Source organism: Syngnathus scovelli, chromosome 8 (assembly GCF_024217435.2).
Source record: "Syngnathus scovelli strain Florida chromosome 8, RoL_Ssco_1.2, whole genome shotgun sequence".
Classification (NCBI taxonomy): domain Eukaryota; kingdom Metazoa; phylum Chordata; class Actinopteri; order Syngnathiformes; family Syngnathidae; genus Syngnathus; species Syngnathus scovelli.
Window position 1 is genome coordinate 12861929 of NC_090854.1, and position 16684 is coordinate 12878612.

General features: G+C 41.5%; 1 protein-coding gene across 7 annotated transcripts in view; it reads left to right on the top strand.

The window, feature by feature from the left end:
- The window catches only part of myo16 (myosin XVI), a 66807-nt gene that overhangs the window by 36681 nt on the left and 13442 nt on the right, over nt 1-16684 (top strand). For 5 of the 7 annotated variants that reach the window (XR_007483239.2, XM_049727957.1, XM_049727950.2 and 2 more), the window contains 10 exons: nt 710-781; nt 874-1015; nt 2724-2796; nt 5344-5496; nt 5700-5903; nt 6642-6717; nt 9113-9309; nt 10737-10817; nt 12333-12538; nt 16153-16255. Coding sequence is in view for 6 of the 7 variants with exons in the window: in XM_049727957.1 (XP_049583914.1) it covers nt 710-781; nt 874-1015; nt 2724-2796; nt 5344-5496; nt 5700-5903; nt 6642-6717; nt 9113-9309; nt 10737-10817; nt 12333-12538; nt 16153-16255 (1307 nt within the window). In the remaining variant the exon portion in view is untranslated. The remainder of the gene's footprint in view (nt 1-709; nt 782-873; nt 1016-2723; nt 2797-5343; nt 5497-5699; nt 5904-6641; nt 6718-9112; nt 9310-10736; nt 10818-12332; nt 12539-16152; nt 16256-16684) is intronic. The other 2 variants (XM_049727951.2, XM_049727954.1) reach the window with 1 other exon arrangement.

Consider the following 16684-nt stretch of genomic DNA (forward strand, 5'->3'; position numbering starts at 1 on the left):
CGCACTCGATTAACTGCTTTTCATCTCTCACTCTGAGGCTTACTCATCCAGTAGCCCCTCCACGGCCCCCGTGCTGCGGTAAACAACTGACATCATGGGCCTAAGCGAGTAAGCGGGCTGATGTCAGAGACATGTGAAGTCAGCAAAGGAATTCTGGCTCGCTATCACCCGCGTTTTCTTTATTTTGGGCTCTGCTGAGAAATCCCCTCATGATTCTTCCTGCCACCGATCGATTTAGCGAGAGCCTCACATGAGGTCATCATGATGTCACACATACTCAGCACTATCTCCAGTCACACTCATCTTTTATGCTTTGTAATGAGGAATTTTTTTGGTGCAATGACGATAAAGGCATTCTAATTGTAGTTCAAGAGCGCAGTGGGCATTCAGTTTTGATTGATCAGATTTTGTTTGTTAGTGTTTTATAAAGGACCATTCTGAAAAAAGAGGAAATATTCAATTCTCTTAGAGGAAATGAAATTGGATAAAAAAACAAACTGATATTAGTGAGTAAATAAATATTAACAGCCCTATATAATTTAAAAAAAAGAATTTCAGATGAAAGTCAAAAATTGCAAAAGCAAAGTTGTATCTTCTTTATATCAATAGAATCAATAGAATCAATTAGTATATTTTAAAATATCACCCCAAAAAAATAATAAATATATACGTATAATAATAAATAAATAACAGCATCGTTTCTTGACAGTGGCCGGAATGCTGCAGGTGTCTTGCAGTGACTTAAGCAGCGCCCTCACCTCTGATGTTCAGTACTTCAAAGGTACCGTCTCGCACCGTTTAAAGGCCTCATATAACTTAAGTCCTAGATTGGAGTGTCATCAATCACATTCTAAACCTATCCTTTCCTATCAGGTGATGTGATCACACGACGCCACACGGTGGAGATGGCCCAGCAGTACAGGGACCAACTGGCCAAGGCCATCTACGGACGACTCTTCAGCTACCTGGTCAACTGCATCAACGACTACCTGCAAGGACACGACGACAGTGTTTGGTAAGGACTCTTGTCACAGTGGTTGGTTACGTCGTGTCAGAGTTCGTAGCGTCATGAGAAAACAGGATAAGTCACGGCAAGTGAAAATGTATATTTTAAGTCCTTTGGGTTTTATTGACAAAGAATATTTTCTTGAAGCTATAGATATTTTACATATTTTTCCAGTACTGTTTATATATTTATCCAAAATACAGTACTTACACTTATTATGGTGTACAGTTTTTGTTTCTATTGTATGCCAGCTTTAACAATGAGCTGGGGAGAATTTTATGTTTGTGAGCGCTTTTAAAAATATCTGTTTTCTACACGAGCATAATGATTTGCTAGAGGAAGTGAAAAACAGTGCCTCTGTGTCTGTAATGAAAAGCGGATTTTGTGGTCTTGAGATGGGCCCCCCTAATCATCACTTGCAACATCACCGTGGTGCACGTTCGCGAGTCGGCTTGTAAAATGTACTCGAGCAGAACGTGAGAATTTAACTGGTGCGTGTCTTCGATCCATTTCCTCGTGTTGTCTAACTGCGGTAACCCGTGCGGCATGGAATTAACGCTGGGGTCAAAGCTGTCACAAAGTCGTTATGTCACAACGTGGCCCATGTCAATCAAGGCCCCACCTAGTACTTTTTTACCGCCTGTCATTAGCGCACACTGGTTTGGCGCTTACGTTTCCCCAAAAAGCAGTCTAAAAGAGGGGCTCCCACGGGAGTCATTTTCCGTCGGCACATCAAGACCGGGGGGCCTCCCGCAAACTCACCGTGGTGGTAAGTGCCTCAAGGCCCGCATCGACATTGCGAGTAAACTGGTAGCGCGGCGTCAAATAGTTTGAATCTCATGACATCCAGGGAATGTCAACACTCAAGAGTGAAATGGAAAATGCAAAACATCATATTCGGGGACGCTCCCAAGGTTTAAGGGGATGTTTGTCATATCATACTCGCGCACGTGCTTAACATTGTTGTGTCGTCTTATCTTACATCAGAGGTGGCTCTTATTTGCATGTTAGGACGAACTCTGTCACATTGTATGGCTTTTAATTTCCAGCAGTGTTCCAAGTCCTCCCTCAGTTTTGGGAGCGTCTACTTTGATGCCTGACCTTTCAAAACGAGTAGCTTGGCAGAGTTCAATGCAAATTCAAATTAGTTCACCTTGCTGGCTTTGATAATTCACGGCGACACTACTCTGACGGCACACTGCGCCCAGCTAAGTTCAGTGTGTTAAGGGCACGTTATCATGGTTTTGGCATTTCAATTATGGTTAGTTTGTAATTTACTTTTTAAAATTTTTTATTTGGTTAGTTTTAATCAATTTTCAGGGTGGCTTTATTTATTTTAAAAACACTATTGGTTTAGCTTTTGGTTGTTTTCTTTTTAGTTTTTATTTTTGAAAAAAAAAAACTGCATGATGACGATAACGAAGGACATTTTTGTTTTTATTTTATTTCATGAACAAAATGTTCAGTTTTAATTGACTATAATAACCTTGGAGGATGCACGTTTGCCAAGCCAGTTTTACACAGTTAGATAACTGAAGTTCAACTTCCGGAATGTTTTTATCTTGTTTACGTACACACAAAAGAATGTACTACTACGTTCACAGTGTCCATGGCACGCACCAAGTAAAAAAATCTTTATCAAAGCTGCTGTCAATGATGATGTATGTGCTCAAGAAAATGTGTCTGACATGCTTTTCGATGTCTAAATGTCTTTCAGTGACCCTGCCTTTGAAATTGCAATCCTGGATGTCTTTGGTTTTGAAGAATTTCAGAGGAATAGATATGAACAGGTTAGAAAAACAATTACAATACATATTAGGATGTTATTGTGTTTAGGTATACCTTGTAACATTTCCCTTTTTTTCATAAAGCATTTGTTAAAAAATAACACCATTGCAGCATTCCAAATAATCTTAATAGTTTTGCTTATGACAATGATCCGAAATGTTGTGCGTTCATCCACTTTATATTTACTTTTGCTTTAACTTTCACTTGACATGATTTATTATACTGTGACCTTGTTTAAGAATACGTGACATTAACTGTGTATTATTTGCAAAAATAGTTTGCCTATATTATACTGTTAACACCCAACGCTTGTTTAACTATTTGTACAATTCAACCTTGTGACGTTCCGAAGACTAACATGATTGACTGACATCTCTGGAATGTGGTTTAATCATTTACAAAGAAGTATGACAGTCATCGTCTGCTTCTGGAACATTTTTAGTCTCTAATTGTAACGAATCATGTGAAGCCTGCGGTTGACTTGGCTTGACTTTCACTCGTCCTCGCATGACCCGACAACCTCATTTGGCTTGCTTATTGTGCATGTGTGTGTCTCTGTGTGTCTGTGTGTGTGAATCACAATGGCAACAGCAAACTGACATTCACGTGTAAATAATTACGTAAATAGTCGTGTTTTGGAACAATGAGTGTCTGAATGCAACTATCCCCGAGCCCTTTTTGAGGGTAAAACTACCGACTAATTAAGACTCTTTTACATTCTGTTATTTACATAAAGGTAATTAAGCAACCGGTGTAGACTTTATGCGTTCCGTTATTTGTTTGTTTTGCAAAGTGCTAATCTATGCAAATATGTACTTACCCGTACTCAAGCAGCATTTTTGCGTGCTTTGTTTCTGCCAGTCATGTATGAAATTTTTGATGAAGGTACAATCTGTTCAGCGCCTATTGTCTGAGGTGTAAACATACCGTGTGCTCATTTTTGGCATGCAATGTCAATAGACTGTGGCATTCTATCAACTGTAGTGTGTGTGCGTGTGTGTCCTTGCGTGTCCTCGACATGTTGTCTAATCCAAGTAATAAGAAGGTCAGGAGGAGAGTAAGAAGTGCGAAGGAATAAGATTGAGACGACCCAGTCAATACTGTCTGTGTGTTGGCATTCCTTCTGTGTTAATTAACAGCGTCTGACAACTCCACTCGTGTGCTCGTTCGGCCAAATAATCCTGTACAAGTACTGCGCAGGAATTCCGCCATGAACAAAAATAATGGCTCTCAAGAGCAAATTCCAAAGTCAATCGGTATGTTTTGTTTGCTGTTGTTTGTTGTTGGCTCGTTTCCGCATAACTTTATAAAAGGGCGACATATTTTTGTGATTGACTGAGTTGATATTTTTCCCTAACCCTAATGCCAACAAGAATCTGTTAGTTATTAGTCTGGTGGTTTATAAATCTATATTTCAAAGACAAACTGGGTGACTCATTTGGGGAATAAATGAAGAAGAGATCATTATTTCAGTAAAAATGTTTTCTGATACTTAAAAGTTTGAGCTTCAATCGAAAACAAAGGATTAATGGATGGATAAGTGTAATCCCTCCTCATTGTCGTGCACATGTCACTGACACAAATCCTCACACTGTTTGTACACACAGGCACTGACCGACATACACTCAGTCACACAGCATGATCAGGGTCATTAGTGCTTGTTAATCAAAGATTTGTGCGTGTGTGTGTGTTGTACCTGCTCAGCACTTTGCTAATGAGTTAACTCAATCAAGCACCCGCTGCGACACGGCCCGAAATAAAGCAGGCAAACACAGTTGAGAGAAAAACAGGAGTGCGCTCACCTGTGTACCCAAGTGCACTCGGGCCGTAAACGTTATCTGCAGGCCCGTCCTGTTTGTTGTTTACATCCGTTTCGGCTCCATTGAGTCACATGATTTTCCGTCACGGTCGCAAACAGGATGTACAGTGGGCGAGTGCATTGTTTATTTTAAGCGGAACGTACACGTGAGCTTGATCAGACGTGAATTGCTCGAGTTGTAAAGGAGATGCATCGTACAAAGGGAGTCAGAGATTGGTGTCACGTGTGGAATAGCTCTGAGGGTGAGAAACTACCATTTTAAAAGTAGTCCATGTATGTGCAATAAGGAGTTATACCAGCATTGTGTAAAACTGCTGAAAAAGGTCAAAAGGTCGGCCCGTTATTCAACTGATATTTGTAAGGACGTAATCGACCAATTTACTCGTTACCGTGAAAGATGCCCTTAATTCATGTTTAAGCGTTTTCCTAGAGTTCAAAGCATGAGATGTATATCTTCCGTAAAACTTGTGACTTCCCCACAAGATCGCAACACACAGCTTTTGTTCCATTCCTTCCTCTGCCGAGAACCGTACTTTAACTCCTGGTACGACTCGTGTGTCGTTATTTGAGGAAGGCCTCTTTCACTTTTAATCATTTCACTACATGTATAGTTTTATCAATTACATCCCATTGAGGGGCCCCCCAAATTGTTTTTGTAATGGCTGTCAAACAAAAAGACCCTCTCCATGTGCGATGAAGATTTATTAAGCGTTTGTTGTGTGCGTTCCAGCTGTGTGTCAACATGACCAACGAGCGGCTGAGGCGCTACGTCTCCGAGGTGCTATTCCAGCAGGAGCAGGCTGAGTGTCTACAGGAGGGCATCGCCATGGAGACCTCGCCATCCCCCAGCAACCATCCATCTACTCTGGACTTTTTTCTCCAGGTATTGTCCATTCGGGCTCGTGTTAACTTTGTGAACTTGCCATGTCTATAATGCGATGACCCTCTCTGGCCAGGTCATCTTGATATGCATCCCCTTTGCACAATAGAAATAAACACAATAATTAGAAATCATTTTTGTAACAAACGTTACGTTCCGGCCGTGGATGAATGGTAGCCTAACAACGGCGGCGTCTCTTTGCAAAGCAGAAGCCTCAAGGACTGCTCAGCGTATTGGACGAGGAGAGTCAGAGTCTTTGGCCGACGGAGCAGAACCTCTACAAGAGGCTGTCCGGCCAGCTGGAGTCCAACCCGACGCACGGCCTCTCCTTCACCACCAAAGATGGCAATGGAAACCCCCCGCCCAAAGATCAAGGCCCCACCTTTACCGTCCGCCATTATACAGGACAGGTCAGAAAAATAAACGGCAACATTTGTTGTCTCATTTGAACCGATGCATGTTCCAATCCGGTGTTGTCTTCACGATGCCCGAAGCTAGTTGAGCAATGGAAAAGCAGCACAACATAAGTGAGCTTGACACAGTTACACGCAATACCCGATAAGATCGAATGGATATTTGTCTGTCCAGTGTTTATGAAATCCTAATTATACAGTTAAATAATAATAAATGGCCCCCGAATCGCAAAATTTGCTGCGGTCTGCTTTATGAGCAATGTTACGGAGGAATAAAAGCAAGACCTCGTTTAGAATCCTAATTCATCGAGTCATACAAGTTTTAGACATTTACGAAAAAGGTGGAATACGGTGCTTTTATGTTACCGTTCTTTCAGCGAAAATGCAAAACAAGTTGTTTTTTTTAGTCCCGTTGACCCAGGCACCCTTTACGCGGACATAATAAAGAGCCGCCACCTCATAGAAAACAGAATGTTCCATTAGTTGCTTCTATTATAAAGAATATTAATATGAAGAGCTTTTTTTTTTCCAAATAAAAACTGTTTTTCTTTTCATCCAAATAATCTACGTCATGTCCAACAAGTGCAGTAGAACTTCATAATACTTTATTCGAATTTGTGCCTTGTTATTATCATGTGTCGGGCCATTTCCTCCAGACGTGATCTTTTTAAAACATACTTTCCCCTCGGGTTTGCGGTGAAAACAATCCTAATTCTGTTGTTGTTCCTTTTTCAGATTGCTTATGACCTCACAGGATCACTCATAAAAAACAAGGACTCCCTTCCTCAGAACATCTTGTTTACGATGAAGTGTGAGTACTCGCTGAGCAGCGCGCATATGAGCACATTGTTGCGTCAGCGCATACTTAATCACAAAGATCCACTCATGTCTAAACCAACAGCGCTCCAAAACACTCTCTGTCTGAGGGCATGTGTGTGTGTGTGTGTGTGTGTGTGTGTGTGTGTGTCACGGCGTATGCTGCAGACAGCAGTGTCTGTGTGCATGTATTGTCGATGAAGGTGCCAGATGTGAGGTGTCGCAGCTCCCGAGACACAGACGAGTCGTTGTGCCACTGCCAGCCTTGCTTGTGCGTCCAGCAGCCTAATTGCTTCAATTTCCATGATGTGGCTAATCTTCTAAAGGCCCGGCCTTCATTCACACTTGGCCCTTGTCCTCCTTCCAGCGACCAGGCGAGCGCAGGCATTCAAATCGCAAACAGAAGGTGTTAACACAATGCAGAGATTGCATTGGGACGTGAGGCGTATTAGGGCCACACTGAAAATGAAAAATAGAGAAAAAAATTGTTTGGAAAAAATAGAAATAAGCAGTGAACAAGATTGTGTTTGTGGTAATGTCTTATTTTGCAAAGCCCATCAATGACGTCATTGCATGATCTGCTAATTATGACACAACTGATCACCAATTTAGCATGAAATACCTGCCAAGCTAATCAAATCAATCAGAGCTGTATAAAGTCATTTTTTTTCAAATATTTTTTTAATAGTTCACATTTAACATTTTCTTTGTCTTCAAATTGGTTTTTTTTGTACATTCATTTATTTTTCTAAATAGTATGACTTGATGACATTATGTTACTATCACAAATATATTCTCATAATATTTTGACTATCCTTGTTTTAATCTTTTAATTGCGGTATGGACTATGGAAGCAGAGAACCAAAATGCGTCAAATACAAGGACGGTTTTCAGAACAGTTTTGAGAAAACGCAACACACTCGTCATTAATTATTCCAATCACATAAAAAGCTGTATTCGACTTTGAGGAACTGACCAACGTTTTGTTGCCGAGCATAGCGTGACGACCCGAAGTCGGTGCCCTGAGTTGCCCCACTTGACTGGCGCTAATTTAAACGAATGAGAAGCCTCCAGTCCTTCACAGTGCGCCGGTTCTGTTCTGAATGCGGCTTGCGACTTCCCTCGCTAAGCCTTTAAGCTTTTAGAAGTTGATGAGATCTATGTAAGTGATTGCTTTAAATCAAAAGACAATTAGCCCTGAAGAGCTGTGTAATTAAGTCCTTAAAATACTTAAATGATTGTTGTTGTTTTTTTCTTGTTGCTCATTACCTGACTATAATCAAATATTCCCTCTCACTCACTTTGTTGCATTTTTTGTTCAGTGAGCTTTCTGTTGTTGCTCGATAAGATATTACTTGATCTACAATAGCTATGACATCTTTCAATCTCTTTTATAAGGGGATTTTTGGAGGGATTGTTTTTTTTTTTTTTGTCAGACTATGGTATTTCCCGGCACCTGCCAGTCGAATTCGTTTTTATGACTCATCAGTCAGCTAATGTTTCCATGGATCTCTCACTTGAATCTAGATATTATGCATATCTTTTAGGTCAGTCTACAAATATTTCAGTCTTTCTTTTGGAATTGGCGGAGCCGTATCATGCTTGTACCTCCTTGGGTGCCAGGCCAGATAATTGACTTGTGGTAATATGCATATTATTTTTTCCAGTTTTTTTTTCTCTACATTTTCCCCTGTTCCCTATATGGGATATATATTGAATCTTCATTAGTGTTTTCTGAAGAATTTGGGAATTTGTAAAAAAAAAAAAAACATAAAAAATCTTTGCTTTTGCGGACCTGATATATCCTTGGCCACCCCATGAGCCCCCCAAGGAAAAAAATCCTAGCTCCGCCAGTGTCTTTTGGTCGGACAAATAAGTGTTTGTAAATCTGTCTGTCAGACTAAGGCAAGCCGGACTAGCATGTTTCCGTGTATCTTTCAGAATCGAATTTTTTCAATATATATTTGATTTAAACATACTTTAGATGTTTTTGTGTATCTTTTAGTCAGCCTAAGACATTTCCGTGTATCTTGAAGTTGGACTAAAGCGTTTCCGGGTATCTTTTCGGTCCCATTAACATTTTTCTGTTGATGTGTCAGTCGGACTGAGTGCCTGTGGATCCATCAGTCATTTTTTTTCCTGTTCTGTGTATCTTTCATTTGGATTGTTTCCCACGTGTGTCAATTGCCCTAACCCAGCAATTAAATGTTTCTAATGTCATGTAAACGTGTTGTTCTGGAAAAGTCCATGTGCTCTCTAATTGTTTACATGGGGCCCTCCCACCCTGACTCCCCGGCTTTGATTCTTCTCCCATCCACCCCCCAGTTTCCACCAATGCGCTTGCTTCTTTTCATGCTTGTTTTCTTCCCTGTGTGCTTTGTACCCTACAGCCAGCGAGAGCGTGTTGCTGCGGCAGCTCTTCCTAGCCAAGTTGACTCAGACCGGTTCTCTGGTCCCAACGGCCCAGGGCCGGGTTGGTCTCAGGGGGTCCAAAGCTTGTCTGCAGATCAACAGGACACCACCACCATCACCTAACCTGGCCAGCACGCCTCCCCAACCCCACCGCGGGTACCATGACCTCACCAAGGTATGCTGGGTCACAAAGCAGTGTGTTCGGGACTTACCAAAATAAATCTCAGTAGCCACGGCCTAATTGATGAGTGGAAGGATGTCCGTGATACAACCAGTCATGAGCTTGTTATTAGAATTAGGCGGATGCTAACAATCAATGGAAATAGAACCATTGTATTTTTAGAAACAAACACGATGGTCTGATTTCAACTACTTCCCAACACAGACTATTTATAAACCTCTGGGAATTGGATTTGTTTGTATGAACCAAATTGCCAAAAATAAAAAGTCTGGCCACCCTGCGTGCCCACGCGCACAAACTTTGTTGGGCACAATTGAGATTAATTTAATTTCCCATTTTAACAAAAGGTCATCTTTCATCAAATGATGGGATGCGTTCTAGTCCATTTTTCTATTTCATAAGTTTTGTTGTTTTGGAAAGCTCATTTCCCTCACGCACATGTGACTAAAGACACTTCCTGCTCATGTACCCCTCCTGGGGTTCCGGCCTTCTGTCTCTGTGGCTCATTAGCCATTTTGCGCACGAGTTTACATAAGGAGCCTTGCAACACCCAGTTCTGCCCTTCCAGGCTTGTAGAGTAACACCGGGTAATGCGGCAGCGGTGGGCTCGCTATAAGCAAATAAATACCATGTGTCGAGTCAGGCATGCGAAACTCAGTGTGCTGATTACGATTGCATGGCCACAATGTTGTGCTTACAATGGGACATCCCGAAAGCAACACACTCTATGATAACTTTATCTAAACATACTGTATTATAACCTTCATACTTAGCTGACATCTACTTGAGAAAGGAGAAAACGGCTTTCAGATTTTTTTTTCTCCTACAAATTCTATATTAAATGGTAAAACTGTCAGTGTTGTATAGTAAAACTTTTAAAAGACCCTGTAAAGTGACAAATTGAAGACACAAGACACAAATTGAAATGAATTCAAAAGAAAGATGTGAAATCAGGCTTTAAATTGGTGAAAAATGATACTTTGCTTCTGAGAAGGCCAAATGTGTGTTTTATGTTGTGCACCTTATTCCCAAGTGCGCTGATGTCAAAACAATTACAAGATCAGTTAAACTGAGGTCTTGTGATCTCTGTTGATTTCTTCCCATCTCTCATGGTGTCATAGTGGTATGGTGAACTTTCGAGCTGTATTCTTCCTCTAAGCTAAAGAGCAAGCAATGTGATGCTCGCTAACGTCATAAGCTGAAGCGATAAATTGACAGCAGTGGCGGCGGTTTTATCTTCAAATAGCAAAACACACAAAAAAAGGAGCTAGTCCCCTAATTTTACCACACCACTTCACACGATGCTGTGGGGTTGCCATGGCAATGAGAGCTCGTCTCCAAATCACATTGCCTTCAAATCATCCAAAATCTTGTTGTTTGTAGTTACTCGTGTGTCTCTCCGACTTTGTTTCAACTGTCAGATCTTGAAGAAGAAAGGCTCCAGCTCCTTCCTTCAACGATTAGAGCGCTGCGGTCCCATCACAGTGGCGGTCCAGCTGAGGGTAACGACATGCACATCCATCACTCGAGCAACAAGCGTTATTATTTGCGTAACGATATTTCTGATGCAGTCTGTATATTAGGTCCGTCCAATCTTGTTTTCAAGGAATCGACATTTTTGGCTCTAGTTTCCTCTTACTTTCATCGACGTAGTCCTAAAGCCTTGTGACTTTAGTTACCTAACAATAATATTAGTTAAAAATAGGGAAGCGCAGTGCCTGCCGGTGATGCAAGTCCGGAGAAGGCGCCTTGGAGAAAGAGCGCCTGTGTTTTGAATGAGGCCAGTGTGTTTCACAATCACAGTGACCTTGTGGGCGCGTGGTCCAAGAGTCCCCCAGGGAAGGGGAGGGGGGAGGGGGGTGGAGGTTGAAGAATGATGCTTTACCATGCTTGAAGACCTCCTCATGAATGAATGAACAATGGACAGCAAGTGCTGTGTGACGTGAATTCCTGCGAATCCCGCCAGCACACGCGTATTCGGCCATGTGAGGGCTGCCGATGACGCTCGCAGTCGAGGGGCGGGAATCGGAAGGTATGCCGAGTGTGAGGGTGACGTTTGGGAAGTGGCCAAGCATGCAGTTGTTGTCATGTGGGTTTAAGGGTGCTTGAGTCCAAAGGATGATTGGTGCAACATTAAAAAGAAAGGACAGGTTGGAATTTTTCAGTATTTCTACTCAAAAGAATATCAATATGATTCCTCGCATTTTTCTTGTAACACTACACAAACAACAACAAATTATTTTGAAATTTTAGAACTTAAATCTCAGCACAAAACTTTTAATATTTTTATATATTTCCTGGAAAATATTTCAGTTTTTCTGATAGTGCTTTCTGTCTCCAAAAATGGTTTCCTCCATTGTTTTCCTTAATTCTTATACACATTTTTTTCCTCATAACATTCGTTATTTTTCAGGTAATATTAATTCAGTTAATTTCATTTGGTATTTGTTTATGGAAAGAAATACAATTTTAATCTTTTATTGCATTGGCAATTTTCTTCCAAAGATTTTGCAATTTATTCTCGTACTACTGTATACTATGCTATACTCTTGGTTATCCAAACTCTGCCAAAAATATTGAATTTAAAAAATCTTCTTGGCATATTTTGGGTTAAAATCTTTCTTGTTTTTTTAACCCAAATATTTTCAGACCACATATTCTGTTTTGGGCCACAGGAAGTCAGTTATATCACAACTTCCTTTGGTACATAACTTTGATTTGATAATTTGCCCCCCCCACTCTCGCCATTATTCTTATTCAACACTTACTAGAATTAGTGTGAATGGTTTCGAGGAAATCCTGTTGGTATTTGACGAATGAAAGACCTGAGGGCTTGAAGATTAAAAAAACAAAGTCACACTACCAAGTATAACAGAGAGCCTCATTTTCTTTTCTACTGCGTCAAACAAAGAACAGACTTGATCAAACAGGCGTCAATTTAGGTCTTCAATCAAAGCACGGGCAGTCCTGTTTCTATAGTAACAATTTTTCACTCTGCCCCCTCTTCCTCTGTGCAGAATTCACTGTCGGAGGTGATCAACAAGCTGCAGGCTTCCACGGCCCATTTTGTGGAATGTCTGCGCCCCAATGCCAGCGGTCAGGCTGACACCTTCGACAGCTCCCACGTGTCCGCCCAGTTGCGCCATGTCGCCGTGCTCGACATGGTGCGCACTATCCGTTACGGCTATCCCGTTCGCCTGTCCTTTCCCGGATTCCTCAGCAGGTCAGTGTGACACTGTGTTTGCAGTTTTCGAAGCAATAATTTAGTCAACATGGTGGAGAGAGTATTAATTGAGAGAAGGTGACAAATACGAATAGTGATCGACTCGAGGGAAGTTGTCAATGATGTCATCTGTTCTCAGAATGACTCGCAGGCAGGCAGGCAGATAAGCATCAGCATCCAGAGGTCACGGCAACCTTCCTTGTTGTAGCTGGAAGCACATTAGGACCCGGACTAGGCTCACTTTAGGAGGATGATGGGAGTCCATTGCAGCATATAAACGCCACTATCACGTTTCTCATGTCAGTGTGACACGGATATATTGAGTTGCGTGTGAGGTCTCCGTGTTCCACTACTTCAATTTGACATCATTAGCGCTCCTCTTTTCTTCACTGCATTGCTACTCTCAGCAATTTACCTCAGCGGAGTTTTCTTCCTATGTCAGAATAGCTTTTTTTTTTTTTGCCAGGAAATAGAATCTCTGACATATCTCTTTGGCATTTTACTTAACATCTCTCCTGCATCTTCACATTCCTACAAGCATTGGAGGCAATGTGGCTTCAAGCTTTTTTTTTTTTTCCTTTTTTTGGTTCTCCATTCCTCTGTCACTCTCTCTCATCCCCTGTTATTGTCTGCTTTAGAAAGTGAAGGGATTAACATGGACATTCCTCCCACATTATAAAAGAGGACAAAGCTGATCACATGACCCACCCCACACACACCAACCCCCTCACCAAAAAGTTTCCACTACCCAACACCGTCAACATCACATCATATCTCCTGCTCTGGCTTTTACTGAAGTGATGTCAGACTTTCTATTGTGACTAAATGGAGAATAAAAAGGTAGGTAGAAGTTCACCACGTTATATATATATATTTTTTTTTTTGTGGGTATGTATTTGGATGTCCGCATCTAAATCGGGCCAGTGGCGAAATGTTTCATCCTGTCAGGACTTTGTAGGGCTCAGTTATTAGAATTGCGTTTTTCATCCATCGAAGCATTCCCAAAGACGCAACAATTGAAGCAGTTTTCTGCAATTATCTGTCTGTACACATTGTTCAAATTTGGGGCTAATTGGAAAAACTCTCCAATACAAGTTTGTTCTTGAAGCCCCCTAGGAAATTGCACTAAATGACCCTAAAATGGCTGCTTCACACTTAAATGGTAGACTTCCTGTGTCTTTTGATTTATGAGTCCATGAGACTTTCCAGTATGTCTACTTGAAATGGAGGTGCCAGGAAGCTGGCTTGAGGGGCTGAACTTTCCCGATAATTCCGTAATAAGAACATATTTTGAGGCCCTGTTAGGAATGATGAACACAAACAAATTTTGATGCATTTTTGGAAAAGCAGTTGGGCTGGCCCAAGTATGCCTATTCCAAACCAATGAGTCAAGTCATCCCCATGAGGAAGGCCTCCTGATAAAAAGACTTAATAATGGATGTCAAATCGACTGAATTTGAAAATATGATCATTCTAAAAAGTAAAGGAATTGTGACACATCAGAAAAAGCATTTCAACTTTTTTTTTTTTTTTACTGAATTATCACCCATCTCTGATTTTGAGGTGATGCTTTTTATTTTTGTGAAAAGACTCTGACCTTTTTGTCTCAGACTATCCTGATGTAAACGCTGGAATAAAACAGTGTAGGAACTCAAAGTGTCATTTTTATCCCCTCCTGGGCTCAGCCTTGACCAATGAACTGTCTCCACTCTCCCAAGGGACATCAGTTTTTATTTTTTTGCCCTACTACTGATCTAATCCCTTTTTCCATTTGTCCCCCGTTTAAGATCAGGTCCCGGCCCTTGACCAAATCCTACAACAGAGCAATAAGTCAGCCGTTAAGGTTGAGTTTTGCTTTGTTCTTGTTAACACACACACACAGACACAGACACACACGCACACACATCCAGGCCGCTTCCCTAAAGTCCTCGAGGCTGTATTAAGGAAATTGCATTAGTGTCCTGGCAACTGGAGATTTATGAGCAAATCTATTTTACCATTGCTTTTATTTGCCTTTTATGATTCTCTCTGTTTTGTGGCCAAATTTATTTCCTGACAGTTACGCGAGGTCAAATACTGTCTACGTTTTGTATCGCTCGTGTAAATCCCGGCCCCTCTTTTTGGAGTGTTTGCAGCATTTCTTCACAGTGCACTTCAAACGACTCCATCACATGGAGTGGATAGTGACAAGTGGACCCTCATTGCTGCCGGCTGGCGGATAAACACCCTTTATGTAGCGTGTTTAGCTCCAAACTTTTTTTAGTTAATCGTTAGGTGCTGAAATTTCAATTGACTCTAAGACGAGATTTTAGTTGAACTATAAATTGAATACTTTTGGGGTGTTATTTGTGTATCGAGCGACCACGTAAGGTTTTCTTATCCCCATCGAGGGGGTTATGGGTTTACACAGTTCTTTTGTTTTTTATGGGCCCTGTGGGGGATAGCGGGCGCTGTCTGCCGAACTGGTATTTCCATACAGGAAGAGGGTTAGCCAGAGTTCAAGCGCAAATCAAGCGAACCCACGTTTGCTTGCAAATGACAACATGAGTGATTTAGATTCACAGCCATCTGCTTGTTATATTTGCTTCATTTGATGTGTGTGACATCATCATCTCTGCATCAACAATCCCAACAGCGTTATGATTATAAATTTGGATGCAACATAGCTGACATATGCACAAAGGCTTTGACGCCATCCTTTTAATCAGTCAATTCATCAATTACGGGTCGGGTTGGACCTTTTTGTTCCATTTCGGTCTTCAGTATACTTCCAAGTTGGTGGGAATAGATTGGGGAATACCCGCTTAAGGCAATAACTGCAATCTTGGTTTTGAAGAATGTGACTTAACCCAATCCAACTACCAAAAGCTCTTTATCAATCAATTTCAATGGGTAAAAAATAGATGACATGGAGAAGACCCAAGCAGTGTAGACCCCCAATACCTCTTTAGTAGATACATTTTAATTGTGTTTTTACACTGGATAATTGTATTTTGTAAAGATGATTTATAAAAATAGCACAATTTTTAAATGGAATGACTATTTTGGGAACAATCGTTTCTAAATATGATCAAATTAAATTTAGCCAGAATTCCAGAACAGTTCACAACCTTCAAAGTTCCACTAGTAACTCGGACGCAGCTGCAAATGGGTTGCTGAGTGAAGAGGGTTAGCACTCAGCATGTCCTTATCTTGATGTTGAGTGGCTGGACTGGTAATGTGGCCTTTGGATATCCTGCTGATTTATTGGTCCGCATTCCTTAGAACGACTTCAAAACAAATCTGTGTTGCGTCACAATCTTTTGAGTGGAGCAGACTTTCCAAAAAGGTCTTTGACATGATTCTGCCAACACAACCATGACACATTTTTATAATCAAACTAAACATGTCTCACTCCCAAACCAAAAAAAACAAAACAGACCAATGTCTTCATTCTGATGACCATTCATAGCCACAGTTGCCCCGGGCAACCCCAACAGGAACAGATGCTGTTTTGCTGGTCTTTGACCCCCCCTGACCTTTGAACCTATTGTTTCTCCCCAACTAAAGCCTCTTGTTCAAGTTGAACACTGTCTTCTCTCCTCTGATGTTTTATTTGTCTTTGTACGTCTCAGATACAAAGATCTCGTTGTGCCAACGCTGGGCGACAAGAGGAAATTGTCAGCGGAGGAGAAGTGTCGCTGTGTACTGCAACAGACCAAACTGCAGGGATGGCAGGTGTGCGCCTTTTTCTGTCTTCCCATCGCCAACAAAAGATTTTGTCAAATGACTTAATCCCCTGACCCCCGCCTCCCTGTTTGTCAGAGATTCCTTGGAATCTTCGTCAACACGTTCCAGCTGTCCCACCTCATCATCATTCTTCCCTCGTAGCCGCTCACACACATACACACGCACGCACACATGAACAGGGAACCCCTCGGAACCAATCCACCCTGCCTCCTCTTGCTCCCCGTCTGCCAGACTGCTGTTGTGTCTGAGTGAGTGACCTCAAGGGTCACATCAGCTGCAGCCGCACTCACTCACACACATACACACACACTCCTTCACAATGTTGGCTTTTTGGACATCCATTCTACAAGTAGTAGCTGCTGGAAGGATGTCACTCACCCCATCATTGTGATTGTCCCCTCCCAAATACCGCCGTGA